General features: G+C 47.8%; 1 protein-coding gene across 1 annotated transcript; it reads left to right on the top strand.

Annotated features, from left to right (window-relative positions):
- The first annotated feature begins 266 nt into the window (after window positions 1–266).
- LOC308516810 (E3 ubiquitin-protein ligase DTX3L-like) lies at window positions 267–13237 on the top strand. Its single transcript, XM_081087935.1, has 5 exons — window positions 267–544; window positions 1646–1851; window positions 6523–8058; window positions 8454–8671; window positions 10690–13237. The coding sequence occupies exons 1-5, from the start codon at window positions 367–369 to the stop codon at window positions 10757–10759; spliced, it is 2208 nt and encodes a 735-aa protein (XP_080944061.1). The 5' UTR covers window positions 267–366; the 3' UTR covers window positions 10760–13237.
- The last annotated feature ends 1948 nt before the right edge of the window (window positions 13238–15185 follow it).

Raw genomic sequence — 15185 nt, 5'->3', positions numbered from 1 at the left:
CAGCACCTGACCAGTCTCCCCCTCGCGTGGCCGGCCTGCCCCCCGCAACCCACCGCCCCGCCGCAACCCCCTCCGCCTGCTCGCCGCCGCCCGAGCCCGCAGGAGGGGGCGCCGGCCGCCGGTCCCCACCGCCTGGGGGACGCGGGACGGAACTACTCACTGCGCTGGGCCGCGAAGGGAAGGCTGCGAGGTAAGGAGGGGAGCCGCTGTGCGGGAGCGGGAACAGGGAGGGACTTCGCGGAAAGCGAAACTGAAACTTTGCCGCGGGGCGGCGGGGCGGGGGCGGGACGCACCCCCCGCCTCAGTCCAGGCCCCGCACCGCCCGGAGCCGCCGCGCACCCGACGCCCGCCCGCTCGTTCGCAGCCATGGCCTCCTCGAACCCCAGCCCGCCCTCCCCGCTGCTGGTGCGGGTGTCCGAGCCCGGCCTGAACTTACGTCGGAAGCTGGAAGGCTACTTCCAGAGCCGGCAGTCGGGCGGCGGGGAGTGCACCATCCGAGACCTGGGCGCCGGCGCCTTCCGGGTGGAGTTCTTGGACAGGGCAGGTGAGCCGCAGGCCTGGGGCTGGGCCTGGGGGTGCAAAGGCCGTCCCTGTCCCCGGGGCCCGGCCTCACGGGGTTCCAGGCGGACCCAGAGCGATCAGAAGAGGGGAAAGGGCGGGAGAAAGCATGGCACAGTCTCGGGGTGGGGGGTGGGGATGGGGGGAATTGGGGTCTCTTGCTGCCAAGCGACCAGCCCACGCGAGGATAGCGCCCAGAGGTGCCCGGTCGCTGATCTCGCCCGACTGCACCTTACCCTTGACACCTCCCAGCATCCTGGCCCTGACTCATCTTTCTCAGCTCTAACACCCTGCAGTCCCCCATAGGGCTGTGGCTCCTCGCCATTTAGATATTCCACTTTTTTAAAAAAATATATTTTATTTATTTTTTACAGAAAGGAAGGGAGAGAGATAGAGAGCCAGAAACATCGATCAGCTGCCTCCTGCACATCTCCCACTGGGGATGTGCCGCAACCCAGGTACATGCCCTTGACCGGAATCGAACCTGGGACCCTTCAGTCCGCAGGCCGACGCTCTATCCACTGAGCCAAACCGGTTTCGGCTAGATATTCCACTTTTATGTTTTAAATAATTACTCCATTGATTTATGTTTGAGGATTACAAAAATAATATATGCCCACCGTAGGAAAGACAGAAAGAAAAGAATAAAGAGCAACACCTGGAGATAAGCAATGTGAACATTTTGGTGTATTTCTTCCAGCCTTTTTCTATAAATGTCAGTACACACATGTATATTTACAAAATTCTGAGTCTGCACTGCTGACTCCCTGTTGTTGTTTTTAATCCACTTTATGTGAGTACTATGCCATCTGATTGAAAAAGGAAACCCCAGACAGTTTCAGAGACATGACTTGTCACGAGTTGTCAATGTTTTATTATCTTTGAGCTTTCATTTGTGCAAGAAAATTGAAGCTGCCCATGTGAGAGTTTTGAATAGTTCCCTCACATTCCCTAACATAAACCCTCCCCGCAAGTAGGGAGCAGCCCTCACTGGGAGGGTGCTTGGGTGGGATACAGGTGCCTGAATAGAGGATTGTTTGACATCACTCCCTTGTTTCTGCGTGTGTGTTTAATGTCTCCACTGAAGCTAAGAAGGGAGTGTTGGAAAAAGGAGAGCACCAAATTACGGTTGACGACAAACTTGTGACTATTTTCCTGGTACGCACTGAAAATTCAGTAGAGAAGAATGGAATGTCTCAAGTGCAAACACAATCACAAGAAGGGGCATGGTCTGGTGAGAAGCATCCAAATGAAGAACATATTCCTAATTCTGTGGATTCCTGTGTCCAAAAGGTGAGTATTGAAAGGAGGTAGGTGTGTATTTGCAACTTCCTCTCCAGTCACCATATATTTCATTATTGTCTCAAAACCATTGGCTGAGCACTTACTACGAGCCAGGCACTGTTTCAGGCACTGGGACCCAGAGGACAACAAGTCCCTGCGAGGGGGAGGGGGGGGGGGCTACATAAAAGGACAATAAGCAAGTAAACCAAATAAAGAAGACAATTTTTTTTTCTTAAATTTTAATATATTTTATTGGTATTTTACAGAGAGGAAGGGAGAGAGATAGCTAGAAACATCGATGAGAGAGAAACATCAATCAGCTGCCTCCTGCACATCTCCTACTGGGGATGTGCCCGCAACTGAGGTACATACATACCCTTGACCGGAATTGAACCTGGGACCTTTCAGTCTGCAGGCTGACGCTCTATCCACTGAGCCAAACCGGTTTCAGCAAGAAGACAATTTTTGATGGTAATATATGCCAGGACAAGGAAGGGGAAGGAGGTCTTGCTACTTCTGACCAGGAGTCAGAGACAAAGTCTCTGAGGTGACATTTGGCCTGAGACTTGAATGAGAAGGAGCTAGCCATGCCAAGAGTCATTTGACAAATCAATATCAACTGCCTACTGTGTGCCAGGCACTGTCACAGAAGCTGGGGACACAGCCAGCTACATAGCAGACCCTGCCCTCAGGGACCTTACATTCTAGTGAGGGATACAGATCCTAATAGTAAACAAATCTTCCTATATAATAAAAGGCTAATATGCACATTGTCCCCTCGGAAGTTCGACTGCCTGCTATGACATGAACTGACCACCAGGGGTAGTGTGGAATAAACAAAGGCCCTGATTGCCAGCCAGGCCTGGGGACCCTACCCCTGCTCAAATTTCATGCACCAGGCCTCTAGTAGATTTATAATAAAACTAGAGGCCCGGTACATGAAATTCGTGCATGGGGTGGAAGGTTCCCTCAGCTCGGCCTGCACAATCTGGGACCCCTTGGGTAGTGTCCCTAGGCCTGGCTAGCGGTCAGGGCCTTCGGGGCTTTCCTTCCCTTGGCTGCCAGCAGCTGGGCTTGCCACTGCTTGCCATCTGTGCGGTGCTGTCTCCTCCCTCCCCCGCCACTGGTCGCCACCCTCTGCAGGCGACAGGCATGGAGTGCGATTGCTTGGCTGGCCTGGGCCTCCCTCTGTGGGGCGATTGCTGGCTGGCTTTGCACACTCGCCACAGCGTTGCTGGCTGGTGGCCTGGGCCTCCCTCTTTGGAGCAATCGCTCACCTGGTTGGGGCTCTGCGATCAATCGATGTACAGAGGGTAGCCTGGGCCTCCCTTTTTGGGGCGATTGCAGATCCCCCCCCACCCCCAAATTGATCGCCTTGCCTGGGCCTCCCCCTGCAGGGTGATCGTGGGGTGATGGTGGGGCCCCCAGACCAATCGCATCGTACCCACCTTGGCTGGCCTGGCGCCGGTGCGTGTCATAGTGTGGTCGTCCGGATGGTCTGCTATTCGGTTGTTCAGTTGATTTGCATATTATGCTTTTATTATTATAGATGTCTGACAGTGATAAGTGCTAGGAAGAAGAATAAAGCAGGGCAAATGACAGTGCAAAGACCACTACTTTGGGATATCTCGAAAAACCTCTTGAATGAGGTAACATCTGAGTAGAGACATGCATGAAGTAAGGGAGCTAGCTAAGTGGATATTGGGGGGAAGAATGTTCTAAGAGGGGAGCACAAGAACAAAGGCCTCAAGATGGGAGCTTACATCCTGAGCTCCAAAGCTTCAAGAAGGGAGGCCAGTGGGCTAGAGGGCAGTGAGCAAGGGAGAGAGTGATATGAGAGGAACTTGGAGAGGTAACCAGAAGTCAGGTTTTGGGGGATGAAAGTAAGGACTTTGTATTGTCACTTAAATGTTAGGGGATTCATCAGATGGTTTTGAGCCGGGGAGTGGAGTGATCTGATTTATGTCTCTAAAGCAGCGGTTCTCAACCTTCTGGCCCTTTAAATACAGTTCCTCATGTTGTGACCCCCAGCCATAAAATTACTTTCGTTGCTGCTTCATAACTGTAATGTTGCTACTGTTATGAATCGTAATGTAAATATCTGATATGCAGGATGGTCTTAGGCGACCCCTGTGAAAGGGTCGTTTGACCCCCAAAGGGGTCGTGACCTATAGGTTGAGAACCGCTGCTCTAAAGGATCACTTTGGCTGCTGTGTGGATAACTGATTTTTGAAAGGGACTAGAGTGGAAAGTCAGAGCCCAATTAGGAGGAGTTGCTGTAGGCCAAGTTCAAAATGAGAATGGCTTGGACTTCAGCTGGTTCTGATCAAGGTGTAAGAAGTGGCTAGATTCAGTAAACATTTTGAAGGAAGATCTAGAAAGAGAATGGTACATGCAGAGTAAATAGCATGTGCAAAGACCTTGAAGGGGAACAAAATATTAGGAATCTTGCTTTTTTTATTCCATTTAATTTGCCTATATATTTTTTAGCCTAAGTTGTTATGCTTGCCTTATACTTGAGCTACTATAGGCTAGGGTGTAGAGGACTCAGCAACATTGCATGCACTTAGGTGTTTAGTTAAAAAAAAAAAAAAAGGAGGGGGTTGAAGACTAGAAAAACCAGTAAGAAGAAAAAATACCTCCTCAGATTTATGGGTCCCTTCTTGGCTTACAGACTCTTTTGTGAGAACCACAGCAGCTTGCTTGAAAAGACAAAGTGCCTTCCTTCCATCAAACAGATAGTGGCAGAATCCAGATTGCTTGTCCACAGAACCTTTAAAATATGCTCATGTCCAAGCTCTACATTTACATCAGAATCTCTGGAGATGTGCCTAGGCCAGGCCCGTTTGAAATGAATAAAACTAAAAAAAAAAAAGACCGTACCCTTTTATGTAATGACTAGAGGCCCGGTGCACAAAAATTTATGCACTCGGGGGTGGGGGGGGGTGGGGGGGCGTCCCACAGCCTGGCCTGTGCCCTCTCGCAGTCTGGGACCCCTCGGGAGATAACGACCTGCTGGCTTAGGCCTGCTCCCGGGTGGCAGAGGGCAGGCCCAATCCCTAGGTGCAGCCCCTGGTTGGGCTCAGAGCAGGGCCGATTGGGGAGTTGGGGCACCGCCCCCTGTCATGCACAGAGCAGGGCGATTGGAAGGTTGCGATGCCACCCTCAGTCATGCTCAGGGTAGGGCCGATTGGGGGGTTGGGGCACCACCCCCTGTCACACTCAAGGCAGGGTCGATGGGGAGGTTGCAGCGCCACCCCCCGTCAGGCACAGAGCAGGGCCCATCAGGGGGTTGGGGAGCTCCCCCCTGTCACTCACAGAGTAGGGCCGATAGGGGAGTTGGCACACCGCCCCCTGTCACACACAGAGCAGGGCCAATCAGGGGGTTGGGGCGCCGCCACTGTCACACTCGGGCAGGGCCGATGGGGAGGTTATGGCTCTACCCCATCACACACAGAGCAGGGCCCATGGGGGGGGAGGGGTTGGGGTGCCGCCCTCTATCACCCACAGAGCAGGGCCGATAGGGAGGTTGTGGCCCTGCCCCCTGTCACACACAGAGCCACAGGGCAATCAGGGGGTTTCTGCGCTGCCCCCTGTCACACTGATCCCGGTGCTGGGAGGCCTCTCAGCTCTGCTGATCCCGGTGCTGGGAGGCATATTACCCTTTTACTATATAGAATAGAGGCCTGGTGCACGGGTGGGGGCTGGCTGGTTTGCCCTGAAGGGTGTCCTGGATCAGGGTGGGGGTCCCCACTGGATTGCCTGGCCAGCCTGGATGAGGGGATGATGGCTGTTTGCAGCTGGTCACACCCCCTTCAGGGTGGGGGTCCCCACTGGGGTGCCTGGCCAGTCTGGGTGAGGGGCTGAGGGCTGTTTTCAGGCTGGCACTGAAGCTCCCAACTGCTCCTTTTTTTCTTTTTTCTTTTTTTTATTCTGGGCCAGCTTTAGCTCTGAGGCTCCAGCTCTTAGGCCTCCGCTCCTGAAAGCAGGTATCTGGTTTGTTTCGGTTCTCGAAACTCTGTATCAACTCCAGCTCTGAGATCCCAGCCGGCTGAAAGCTGGTTTCTGGGGTTTTGTTTAGGGTCTATATTTGTTACAATGTTTGAAACTGCAGGCTCAGAGGCCTGCAGCGACGGCAGGGAACGTTGGAGTCCTGTACCATGAAGCAAGCAAGCCTCATGTTAGTTTCAAGCTGCCTGGCTGCCGGCCGCCATCTTGGCTGACAGTTAATTTACATATTACCCTGATTAGCCAATGGGAAGGGTAGCGGTCGTATGCCAATTACCATGTTTCTCTTTTATTAGTGTAGATGTTTACTTTGAATTTATATTAGTTCACAAAAACACTCCATACATGCTTTTGTTCCGGCTCTCCGGTCCAGTTTAAGAACCCATTGTGGCCCTCGAATCAAAAAGTTTGCCCACCTCTGGCCTAGGCCTTTTTTTGTGTGTGTTCCCCCCCCCCCTCTTTTTTAACTTCCCAGGTGCTTCTAAATATGCAAACAGGGCTGAGAACCTCTGTGTGGGCTATAGTGTGCTCCATCCTCTGTGAAAAGGATTTGAAAGAACAAATCTAAGGGAGGACATAGTAGTTATTTCTCTAGTCTTTAGACATTCTCCTTAGAAGAGACTGTAAGCCTGGATGTCTGAAAGATTTCATTTGTTCCTTTTAAATTTTCAGATCTTCCTTAGTGTCACAGCTGACCTGAACTGTAGCCTGTTCTCTAAAGAGCAGAGGGAACACATAACCACTCTTTGCCCCAATGTCAAGAGAATGGAGGGCTCCGATGGAATTGAGAAGGTGTGTGGTGACTTCAGAGATATTGAAAAAATACATGGCTTCTTGAGTGAGCAACTCCTAAAAAGTGAGCAGAAACAGGAATCAGCCCCTTTGACAACAGAGAGGGAGCCACTCCATCAGCAGGACCAGAAGAGCCGTGTTTCTCCCTCTGAACCAAGAACGAAGTCAGAAGGAAAAGGCAGTTGTTACAAAGTTCCCTTGCCTTTATTTGAATACTTCAAAAATACCTACCCTGAAAAAATAAACTCGATAGAGAAAAGATTCGGTGTAAAAATAAAAAGCCAGGAGAGTTCTCTGAATATGGTCGCTTTATACTTCACCTCAAGTCAATCAGGTGACCTCAGAGCAGCCGAAGAGACTTTTGTCAGTGAATTTCAGAAAAGCATAGGAAATATGGAGCCGGAATGTGTTGCATTAGCAGACAAGAAGCAGGCAAATAACGTTAATCAGGGATTTTATCATCAACTTAAAAAGCTTTTTATAAAGGAGAACGAAAGAGAATTACCTCTCCCTGGGACCCAAGATGACATTTCAGCTGCCGGACATTTTCTTGCCCCCCAAATCTCTGAAAGTCTTGTCAAGGTACCTGTGAAAATATTGCCTCCTGCATCCATGATGAATGGAATTGAGATTGACACGGCTCACTATAAGTGTTTAGAAGCTGAATTACTCCAGGAGATATCAGAGATAGAAAAAAAGTACAACACTCAAAGTAAGATTTTGGGGAAAAGTGATAAAACCTGCATTCTATTTGAACCTAAGGACAAGGAGGTAGATCTGTCTGTGCATGCTTATGCAAGTTTCATTGATGCCTATCAGCATGTTTCTTGTCAGCTGATGAGAGAAGTTGTTCCTTTGGCCAAGGAGAGAAAGGACTTATATGGGATCGAGTTTGCTGATAACCTTAGAAAAAGGCATCCAGGTATAGACTTTGTGCTAACTCAAGGATCAGTTACTTTTATTGGATTGCCAAATCACATAGCAAAGGCAAAACAATATGTCTTAAAAACAGGGGGCATGTCACCATTAGCTGGAGAGAAATCCAATGAGAATCATGAAACACCCATGGACGTTGATAGTAATGATTCAGAAACATTTTTACCAACATCCCAGCGCTCTGCCAGTCCTGGGGCATCAGGAATGAACAAGGAAGAGGATATGTGTGCCATCTGTATGGAGCCCATTAATAACAAGCTGGTGCTACTAAAGTGCAAGCACGAATTCTGCAACCCTTGTATCACCGAAGCCATGAGATATAAGCCAGTCTGTCCTGTGTGCCAGACTGTTTATGGTGTCCAGAAAGGGAGCCAGCCAGAGGGAACGATGTCTGTCAATTATTTAAGAGATCCACTTCCAGGTTATGAAACCTATGGCTCCATCGTAATTAAGTATGATATGAGAGGAGGCATACAAACGGTAAGTGTTTCTGCGATCCCTGTGTTTCTTTCCAGTGTGCTAGGATGACCAATGCAAAAGAGACTGCTGTTGCCAATTAGTGGATTTCCCAGGGACTTATTTCTATGGTCATATTTCTAAGGCTTTAAGTAGTGATGAAGTTAACAGTGTTAGCTTAGAACTTACCTTTTGTGTCTGTTAAGGGAGAGGAAGGGTGGGTGGTGATTATGTGTTAGGGTGGATGGTATTCCCAGCATGAATTTAGGGAAAGAGGAGAAATATGAATTATTGGGAATATGAGCAAAATTTCTATACTTTTTTTGATTTACTCTATCTGCAAATGAACACATCTATCCTGTACAGTAAAATTTAGACTCGTGAGTGTTTTCATGTGACATTGTTTTGTCTTCACACAGGAAGAGCACCCAAACCCAGGAAAGCCATATTCTGGAACACAGCGAACTGCATTCTTACCTAATAACGAGGAAGGAAGGGAGGTTTTGGCACTGCTTCAAAAGGCCTTTGCCCAAAAGCTAATTTTCACAGTGGGGGATTCTCGAGTTTCAGGAAGGTCAAACGTCATTACATGGAATGATATCCACCACAAAACCTCCAGGTTTGGGGGACCAGAAAGGTGAGAACGTTTTGAAATACAATGATTGCCAAACAGAGTTTAGAGGTTGTAAGCTATGGCAATTTGAGGGTATGGCTGTAAGGGACTATTTATAGAAGTGGGATTGGGTACAGTATTTTGAGAGAGGTTAATCTCAAAGGCAGAACGATCGGTTCCCATCACCTTCTAACTGCATGATACCACAAAGTATCATACAGTTACTAAATTTTGCATCGAACGGCAAGGGTCTTCAGAATCCAAGATCAATGATATCTCAGATGACTTGATTGGAGGTTTCCTGTTTATTTGAAGGGTAGATCCTAAGAATGTTATTTACTTTGCCTTCTTTTAAGATCATCCTTACACCCCTTCCTCCCATCGGTCCATAGAGAGTCTTAATTTACTTGACTAATAGTACTCTAGAAAAGCTCTTATTTAATGTTGTGAAAATTGTATTGTAGGCAACCCAATTGTTCTTAGTGAAATTCAGATAGAATATCTCAGATCCTTAATATTCAAAAGGGTCCTGAGATTTTTGCAATTTCTCCAAATTTGAAAATCCTCTGGTAGCATATACCATATATATAGATATCTACACTAATAAAAGAGAAAAATGGTAATTGACATACGGCGAACCGTTTTCATTGGCTAATCAGGGCTATAAGCAAATTAACTGCCAACTAAGATTGGCAGTTAACTGCCAACTAAGATTGGCAGTTAACTGCCAACTAAGATTGGCAATTAACTGCCAACTAAGATTGGCAGTTAACTGCCAACAAGATGGCGGCTAATTTGCATATGTAGGCACAATGCAGGGAGGCGAAAGGGAAAGCAGGAAGAAGCCCCCTGCCACTGACAGTGATCGGAAACCCAGGGGGGAGCTAAGAGCTGGGGGGGCAGGGCAAAGGCGGCCCTGGGGCCGCCTTTGCCCTGCCCCCCAGCCATGATCGGAGAATCAGGCGCCTTTGCCGCCCTGGCCAGGATAGCAGGAAGTAGGGGTGGAGCCAGCGATGGGAGCTGGGCACGGTCGAAGCTGGCAGTCCCAGGAGCTAGGGGTCCCTTACCTGGGCCTAAAGCGAAGCCCATGATCGCGGCGCCCCCCGCTGCCACTGCAGGTCCCCGCTGCCCGGGCCAGACGCCTAGGCCAGAGGCGTTAGGCCTGGGCAGGGGCGGAGCCTGCAACCGCGGGGAGCTGGGGGTCCCCTGCCCAGGCCTGACACCTCTGCCAGAGGCCTCAGGCCTGGTCAAGGGGCCGATCCGGTGATTGGTGATCGGAGGGTGATGAGGGTCAACTCCTCTGGCCGAGGCATCAGGCCTGGGCGGGGGGCTGAGCCGGGGATTGGGGGGATATGATGGTCCCCTTGCCCAGGCCTGAAGCCTGGGTCAGAGGCATCAGGCTTGGGCGGGGGGTGGAGCAAGCGATCAGAGGGAGATGGGGGTCCCCTGCCCAGGCATGATTCCTGGGCCAGAGGCCTCAGGCCTGGGCGGGGGCCAGAGCCAGTGATTGGGGGGATATGGAAGTCCCCTGTCCAAGCCTGACACCTCTGGCGGAGGCATCAGGCCTGGGCAAGGGGCTGATCAGACGATCGGAGGGTGATGGGGGTCAACACCTGAGGGCTCCCAGTATGTGAGAGGGGGCAGGCTGGGCTGAGGAACACCCCCCTCCCCCCCCCCACACCCAGTGCACGAATTTCGTGCACCGGGCCCCTAGTATTTATATAATAAAATATATACTACACTATATTTTTATATATAACATGTTTTTAATACATTTTATATTTTTTATATATTTATAGTATAGTATAACTTTATTAGAGTCACAGCTTACCACAAGCTGAAAATGAAAAGTTTTGTTGGGAGGCAGACAGCTAGGCTCACTCACTAGCTGAATGACTCACATCTGCACACTTACAAGTGATTATAATTCATCTGCCTCCAGGATTGCTTGTTAATGTTTGCAACACAATGTTAATGCCAGGGACCTGCTATACAGAATCTTTAAATCCATGTGTGAAACTAAGGGGCTTTTCCTTCTGCAGGTATGGTTATCCTGATCCTAATTATCTGAAACGCGTCAAGCAGGAGCTGAAAGATAAAGGAATTGAGTAAGAAGACTCCTGGAAGGATATTTTGAGCCAAGCGTTCCAAAGACACAGTTGAAAAGGCGGAGTAAATACCAATCTAAATCTTAATGTAGAAACAACCTTTAAAAATACTCATCTCAAGGGGATTCACGTAAGAGTAAGAATCTGATAGTCTGTCATTTCTGTAGTGTCACCTTTTATAGAAGATAAAAGCCCCAAAGATCTATGTGATTTTTGCTGCGGAGGTGTTGTGCCTCATTCTTGTGTTATTGTTGGGGGGGATGGAGTGCTGTGGGTCTGAAATCATATTCTGTGCTCTTCAGTTGAAATACTAGCTGCCAGTTGATCCTTTTTAAATTACCATCTCTGGGTGGTCCTTTAGTATTTGATTGTTGGTTGGTTGGCTAGCCCTTTACCCTAAAGGTAAAATCCTAGTGTGAATGGGGGAGGGGAGCAGCTTTGGTTAAAGAAAATTAAGACACATTTCCCTCCCTGATGGCCAGAAAAGTGGCCAGGAGCAAAGATTGGGCAACCTTTGCTAATAAATAGTATAAGGCTATTATTTTTCATGACATAGAGCCTGGTATATACAGTTGGTGCATAATATATTTTTGCTGCCTGACTCAGAATGCTAATACCCCAGCAGAGGGATATATGCTCCCGAAATCTTTAGCAGAGGCAGGAGTAAGGAAGTCATTTCTGGAGTCCTTACCACTGATTTGAAAACTGAGTTTCTTATTTGGTTACCCACATCCCAGCCTCTCTCTGAAAATGATGAACACGATGTCTTTTTCTTTTCCTAAAGATACACATACACACACATATATTTTTGGCCAGAGGGTAATAGTTAATATTTATTGTGGACTTATTTTGTCCCCTTTATAAGATCTTTATATCTGTGTGATTGATACCATTAGCATCCCTATTTTATAACTGAGAAAACTGATGAAAAGAAAGGATACCTTGACAAAGGTCACATAGTTAGTAAGTAGAAGTGCTGGGATTTGAAGGAGATAGTCTGGCTGCAAGGCTTCTACACCCCAGAGCTATACTGCCTCCCATAGGGGGACTTCTCCATGGAGCGACTGAGGAGTTCCTGTTATTCTGGGCTTCTCTCAAAAACACATTCCTACACCTTGCTCACAGCACATTTCCTCCAAAGAAGTCCTATTTGAAGAACTTAAAAACCCAGAATCTTTCCCTTTATCTTGAGAGTTGAGGAAGCTTAAACGAAATGATAGACCTTTAAAAATATTAGATGATGCATTTAATTTTTGATTATTCATTAAAGTCTTCACCATTGTGAGTAGTTATTTTGTATCTATAAAACCTTTAGCTAAATTTGCTTCAAAAAACCAAAAGTTTGGTTCCTGCTTAGGTCTAGATTCTTGATTACAATGTAGTGTGTGCATAGGCAGTTTAATGGTGTGAGTGGTTGGTGAGCCTTTAGATTGTTGCTTTTGCTCTGTGTGAGGTATTATCGGCTGTATCTGCTTTAAATAAAGTTACATATTAGGAACAGATGGTCTGTGTTCTTTCCCTACTCCTTTTTTCTTTTTCCTTAGGTTGAGATTCTGGTGGTTTTCTACAACACATAGAGTGTACAACAAAACTACTTTTTACTCCATTGCTGTCATTTTAAGCTGTGAAAAATCACATTTCTTAATATTTTTCCTCCTTAACACAGAGTACTACAAAGGTAAGAGTAGGCTGCAGTTTCATCTCTTCTCTCCTTCCCACGACCCCACCCCTTGGATTCAACTAATTTACTAGAGTGACTCCCAGAATTCAGGAAACCAATTTACTCCCTAGATTATCTGTGTATTACAAAAAGATAAAACTCAGAAATGACTGACCAGATGGAAGAGATGCACAGGGCAAGGTATGTAGGAAAGAGCATGGAGCTTCCCTGCCATCTGAACTACAAAGACATGGTTGATTAAATCATCAACCAGTGGTGATTCAACTTTATTTCCAGCTTCTCTCTCCTCCCCAGATATCAGGGAGTGGGACTGATAGTTCCAAACCTCTAATCATGTGATTGGCTCCTCTAGTAACCAGACCCCATTTTTAGTCACCTTGATGGGGAGCATAAGACATTTTTGGGCGGCTAGCAGTCTGAATTTGTTCCAATAACCTGCCTTCTACTGCACACTCTTGCTAGCCGATAAGGAACTCCATTTGTGAAAGAATGTAGGAGACTAGCAGCCGGACTCTGTACCTAGTTAATCAGTACCCCTAATGCACATTCCTGATAGCCTATAAGGAAGTCACTGCCCCATCCTTAATTATCTGGTCTTGCAAGACCTATTTACCTAAATACTTCCAATTTACAAGGATGTAACAGGTTACCTAAACCAAGGATGTAACAGCTTAACTAGAGGGAGGTCACTGGCGCCATCCAGGATGGACATTAGATACAATCTAAGTTAACCATCTAACTGACTGGAGCGGGGCTGTGTGAGTCCACTACAGAAGCTTGGTAGTTAGGAAACAAACTCAGAAATATATACGGAGAAAATCTCACTGTCTAAGTGGTTCAGGATCTGGATTTTTAAGTCCCCTGAACTGGCAGCGCGGCTTTGAATAAAGGTTTACTTTCCTGAACCTCCGAGTGTACAACTGTCCCTTCTTCCGAGCCAATTCCATAACAACCTCATTATAACTGTGAAGGCTAACCCCTATTTTGTAAAACAACTGTTTGGAATTCTCTGCTATTCTTTAGACAGCCTCTTATTCTAAAAAAATAACTTTGCTTTCTAGCCTGCTTTAGCCTGCTTGAATAATGAGGGAGATAAACTTAGCTGTTTGACCTTGTAGGCTAGAGACTAGATACGCCCAATACCATGCCAGGTACATTTTTTCAATTGGATAGAACTGTGTAGTTTTCAAGGCCACCAGCAAGACAACCACTAAACGCACATAGGACTGGCTCTTTTCATAAAAAGGGAAGTTCTGCTTGTAGCTCTGCTTAGAATTTGAATTCATTTTCTCTAAGCCCACCTTGGTGAATAAAGTGTAACTCCAAACTCTCTGAATGTTGCTTGGTTCTTCTCCGGTTTTTCTGTAACATTATTGGTTCCCTGCCATTTCGGGAAAGCCAACCATCATGGCCTCTTGGCCTTCGGTGTGGACTGGGTTTGGGGACCAGGGGAGCCTGGTAGGCCTCTGGGAGGCACCGCTCTGCTGATTTAACAGAATTGAATCAGGGAACTCTGGGCGCTCCCGGACCTCAGCCCAGGACCTGGTTGGCATCTGGAGAGCGTGGACAGACACTTCTGGACCTGTCGACAGAATCAGTAAGGTGGGGGCCCCAATCCCCTACCAGTCTGGCCCACTCCAAGTGAGTGGAAGGGGAGCTTGATCACCTCCCAGGAAGATATTGAGCTCCCTCAGGAATTGGGAATTAGTTAGGAATTGGGTGGATTGTTTAAGCCCTGAGTGAATGTCTGGTGAAAGTGTGTGAGTGTGGAGGGAGAGGGCCTGCCCTCTCCTCTCCTTTGTGTGGTTCCACGACTTCGGTTATGGAGTCCAAGTGGGCCCCAACCTGTGGTTCCTCAAGTCGTCATATGGCATAACAGTTACTCACCCCCACGTGGAGGTGACCAGGCCTGGGGTTTATACAGGTGCACCTTAGCTAAGACGAAATCTAAGCTCCCAAGGGACGCGGCCAGGCGGGCATCTGAGTGAGGATCTGTGAAAACAGGTCACCCCCTCCCTGTCTGTCTCTCACCACCGATCATCATGGGGTCGGGACAAAGTAAACCCACTGTTCTCAATTGCATGTTAAAAATTTTTTTAAAGGGATTCAATGGGGATTATGGAATTAAAATGAATACTGAAACATTGAGGAAATTCTGTGAAGTAGAATGGCCAGCCTTCGGGGTCGGCTGGCCCTTGCAAGACTCTTTATTTTTTTATTTTTTTTAAAAATATATTTTATTGATTTTTTTACAGAGAGAAAGGGAGAAAGATAGAGAGTTAGAAACATCGATGAGAGAGAGACATCGATGAGAGAGAGACATCGATCAGCTGCCTCCTGCACACCTCCTACTGGGGATGTGCCCGCAACCCAGGTACATGCCCTTGACCGGAATCGAACCTGGGACCTTTCATTTCCGCAGGCCGACGCTCTATCCACTGAGCCAAACCGGTTTTGGCCCTTGCAAGACTCTTTAGATGAAGGATTGGTCAGGGCGGTCTGGAATGTAGTCACAGGAGACCCTGGACACCCAGATCTGTTTCCCTACATAGACAGCTGGTTAGAAATTGCTCAAACCTTGCCACCTTGGGTCCGGTTCTGCGTGTGTAAGAAGGGACAGAGTAAGATTTTAGTAGCAGGAGTGGAGAGGTAGGCAGGGCAGGAGCAGGCTGAGGAGGAAGAAAAGAACAGAAGAGCCAATGTAATAGAACGGCTTTCAGAGGTTCAGGCCCCCAGACAGCCCAACAAG

Source organism: Myotis nattereri (genome assembly GCF_964212035.1).
Source record: "Myotis nattereri genome assembly, chromosome: 3".
NCBI lineage: Eukaryota > Metazoa > Chordata > Mammalia > Chiroptera > Vespertilionidae > Myotis > Myotis nattereri.
Note: the sequence above shows the minus strand (reverse complement) of the source record. Positions and strands in the feature narration are given on the sequence as shown.

Excerpts from the sequence above, each read along its gene's own strand:
- LOC308516810 (XM_081087935.1), top strand. The coding sequence starts at position 367 with ATGGCCTCCTCGAACCCCAGCCCGCCCTCCCCGCTGCTGGTGCGGGTG. Across the intron at positions 1,852-6,522 it reads TGGATTCCTGTGTCCAAAAG|ATCTTCCTTAGTGTCACAGC; the intron begins GTGAGTATTGAA and ends TTAAATTTTCAG. Across the intron at positions 8,059-8,453 it reads TGAGAGGAGGCATACAAACG|GAAGAGCACCCAAACCCAGG; the intron begins GTAAGTGTTTCT and ends GTCTTCACACAG.